General features: G+C 42.4%; 1 protein-coding gene across 1 annotated transcript in view; it reads right to left on the bottom strand.

Annotated features, from left to right (window-relative positions):
* The window catches only part of LOC103268770 (protocadherin beta-15-like), a 2,542-nt gene extending 819 nt beyond the window's left edge, over positions 1 to 1,723 (bottom strand). The window contains 2 exon segments of the mRNA XM_021716738.1: positions 5 to 879; positions 881 to 1,723. Coding sequence (XP_021572413.1) covers positions 5 to 879; positions 881 to 1,723 — 1,718 coding nt within the window.
* Between the last annotated feature and the right edge of the window lie 2,432 nt (positions 1,724 to 4,155).

Raw genomic sequence — 4,155 nt, forward strand, 5'->3', positions numbered from 1 at the left:
CAGCTCGGGGCAGGGCGCCCAGCCGTCGCGCGGCGGGTACAGCGCCACGGGCGCGCGGTCGTTGGCGTCCAGCACCTGCACGCGCACCGGCGCCTGGCTGCTCAGCGCCGGCGAGCCGCGGTCGGCGGCGCCCACGCGGAGCTCGAAGGCGCGCAGGGCCTCGTAGTCCAGCGAGCGCAGCGCGAACAGCTGGCCGCGGTCGGCGTTCACGGACACCAGGGCGGCCGGCGCCAGCCGCGGGTCGGGGGGCGGCAGCAGCGAGTAGGTGGCCTGGGCGTTGGCGCCCGCGTCCGCGTCGGTGGCGCTGACGCTGCCGATGTGCAGGGCGGGGCGGTTGTTCTCGCGGACCAGCAGGGTGTAGACGGCCCGGGTGAAGGCGGGGGCGTTGTCGTTGACGTCGGAGACCCGCACGGTGACGTGGTGCTGGGTCTTCAGCGCGGGAGTCCCCAGGTCGGTGACGGTGATGGTGACGTTGTACTCGGCTCTGCTCTCTCTGTCCAGCGCGCCTTCCGTTACCAGCCTGTAGAAATTCTCCACGGAAGGTTTCAGCATGAACGGAACATCATCCTGAATTGAGCAGACCATTTTCCCGTTTTCCCCAGAGTCTCGGTCCTGAATGCTGAAAAGAGCTACCGTGATCTCGGGGGAATTTTCGGGGATGGGGCTTATGATTGAAGCCACCGTCAGTTCCGGGGCATTGTCGTTGACATCCACCACCTGTATGATGACGGTGCATTTTCCAGAAAGACCTATCCCATCAGAGGCTTTAATATCCACCTCGTATGACACAATTTTTTCAAAATCTAATTTTCTAATTATTTTAATTTCTCCCGTTAGTTCATTAAGTGCAAACGTCTTTGATGTCTCTTCATCACCATAACAAAAAAGAGTAGACTATCTCACCATTTATTCCCGTGTCTAAATCTTGAGCTGAAACAGTGACAACAAGGGACTCCAGAGGACTGTCTTCCGAGATCTGCACCCGATAGAGTGGCTGTGCAAACTCAGGGGCATTGTCATTGACATCCAAGATGTCCACCAGGACCAGGGCAGTCCCAGATTTGGGGGGAGATCCGCCATCTACTGCCATGAAAATTAACCTGAGCTCTGGCTGCTCCTCTCGGTCCAGGGCTTTGTCTAGCACCAGCTCTGGGTATTCTCTGCCCTCACTGCCACTCTTGGTGAGAACGTGGAAATGAGAGTTGGGATAGATGGTGTAGTTTTTTTGAATGTTGTTAATGCCTACATCCAAATCCTGTGCATTTTTCAGGGGAAACACAGTTCCTGGAGGAGTGTTTTCCATGATTTTCAAAATCATTTCTGCTTCTGGGAACTCAGGAGAATTGTCATTCATGTCACTGACCAAAAGTTTAAACCTATATACCTCCAAAGGGTCTTCCAGTAACACCTGGAATTGCAGCACACAAGGCTCAGTGGGGCCACACAGTTCTTCCCGATCCAGTTTCTCATTTATTTGCAGATCTCCAGTCTGAAGGTTCAGCTGTAAATAATTTTTGTTATTGTTAAAAATGACCCGAGCCCTCCGCCAGGACATCTCTCTTACACCTAGCCCTAGGTCCCTTCCTAGATTGGTCACAAAAGAACCGCTCTCCGTTTCTTCTGCTATTGTATAATCCTTCCGCTCCGCGCAAGTCTGAGACAGCATAACAAAGAGAAGCAGAACTTGCCTTAGTCTAGGAAAGCACTCCTTTTCAGCCTCCATTTCTCCAATACCAAAAGCCTTTATGGTTTGGATGCCTGTGTTGGGTCCGTGGGCAATCTGCTTGGGGAAGTAATCCTTGCTGCAACGCAATTTTCTGTTAAGAAAGCCTCTTCTCTTTGATAGATCTGTGTATGACTGTCTGAAGGGTAACCAGAATAGTAACTGCAAGTCTGTTTTTCCGCAGCCTTAGCTTACAGCGCCACCACGCGGTGTACTGAAATCTAGAGTTTGCTAAACGTTCTGTTAATACAAAACGTGTTCCACGTAGTGTATGCAAAAAACCACGGGTTATATATATGGAGTGGTTTATAAATTAAAATGGTAACTTCTGTTTCCTTGTAAGATTATGAATACTTATGATTTAATATTATGCATCAGGCCCTGTGCTAAGTGACGGGAATACAGATCCCTTATCTGACCTCATGAAGCTTACAATATAAGGTCTGCTCTATTTTATAGTGAGTGCTCTGGAGAAAGTGAGTAGAAAAAAAATGTGTAGTTATCAGTCTGTTCTTAAAGAAAGAACACCATTAAACTGTTAACTAACTTCTAGCACAGTAGATGAAAAGATTCATTTACGAGTTTCAGGAGTATAAACTTAAATGATAAATCAGCTAGAGCTAGAGCTCGTTTATTATGCAAACTCAATAGAAGACTTCAGGAGTTATGGATAACTTATTTGTAAATATTGTCTAAGGACTTGCTCTGTGCTTCTGTGAGCATGTTATATTGACTTGTTATATTACCTAAAATAATTTTTAAAGAGTATTCCCATCTATTACTAAAACTAAGATGTATACAAGCTGAAACTGAGGTTCATGGAGATCTTGAAGAGGGAGACAGCCAACTTAGAGATAAAGGCGGAAGTTAAGTAAAAAAATAAATTGCAGAAGAAGATAAGTCAGAGTCATCTGAAACAGCAGGTTAAGCTTATTTCCAGTTAGAAAAGGTTTCAACTCATTTTTAGTAAGCAACTCAAATACCTCTCTTGAACAACTTGGACTCCTGGCACCTTACCATGGTACTAAAATTATTACTTCAAAGGAAGGGAAAATATCTTGAGGGAGGAGACCAGGGGGTCTGTCCAATTGCACCGACTTTAGCCAATGTTTTAATAACAATGTTGGAATAATAGCCACTCTCATGTATTCTGGCATTCTAATTACCTGGCTAACTAAGAAAATTTAGCATGAGTCAAATGTAAGAATTTGCTTCATATTTGTTTAATTCTTTTAAGGTTCAAATCACTCAATCTGACATTCTATTTTAGAATGTTTTCTTCCACACAATGAAACAAATTTGATTAAGTAAACTTTCAAAATATGAGAACATGCTGGTCACAAACTCTGACAATTTTCCTTATAGAAAGATCTTGGTCATGGATCCAAATTCTTTATTATGAAGTTACATGTCCAAAAAAATATGTCCTGAATGTCCATGCATTTTTGAATGCTAATGGAATAGAATCTGGTACCTATGTTAGTAACCTTGTGAATCAAAACTAGTTTTTCATTTCCATCTTTTATCTCTCAGATAAGTGTTCTCCTTTCTGAGAGCTAAGCCCCTAAGCTTGGCAGAAACTTAATTTTTTTTTTCCATGAGGCTTTTCTAACAAAGTATGTGTCAATCAAATAGTATCTATTACTGTAACTGAAATTATTACTCAACTCATATGATCTATAAATTAGGATTATTTATAGAGCCAGAAGATTTCAAATTAAATGATAAAATAATTGTGCTAACACTGAACTCAGCAACTAATTTTTTAAAAGAGTCTTCTAAAGAGGGTATGATGATTCTGAGAAAAGCTACAAACACCCAAAATAGTTTCAGTAGTAATCCTGGGACACATAATGGAGGGCAACCCAATTAACAAGACATTCCATTAAATACTTTGTTGCATATATTTGTTGAAAGATCTCATAAATTATTTACAAATTTACATTTTGTTACATAAGCCTAATGTATAGATTAGTTATCTCTAATATAGCCTTATTTGATTCATTAAGTTAATATAGAAGCATGCAATAAAAGACAGAGTTTGATGGCACATAGTCTAATTGAGTACCGAAGGTTGTGTGTCTCTCTCAAGTCTCTTTTCATTTCAAGAAACAACCCTTCAAGATAGATTTAAGAAAGGAATTTACTGTTAGAAAACAGAAACTAGAAGCCATTTGCTACTTCCAGGCTACATCGGTATAAATATTGCTATGTCAGCCCATTTTTAACATTTGTTCAACAGGAAAAAAAAAAAAGAATGAACTCTATCTTCAACACAAATTTAGGGATTCGGAGAATTTGGCTATTCCAATTTTAATCAGAAGTTTATCAATGGACCAATAAAAAATGACCAAGAAAGGCAAAGAAAAGTGGAATAAACTAGTGATCACCTCTCTTGGGTAATACAGACAAGAAAGGTGCATGGGCTGGAT

This window comes from Carlito syrichta, unplaced genomic scaffold (genome assembly GCF_000164805.1).
Source record: "Carlito syrichta isolate Samal-C Ts95f unplaced genomic scaffold, Tarsius_syrichta-2.0.1 Scaffold308892, whole genome shotgun sequence".
NCBI classification, from domain to species: Eukaryota; Metazoa; Chordata; class Mammalia; order Primates; family Tarsiidae; genus Carlito; species Carlito syrichta.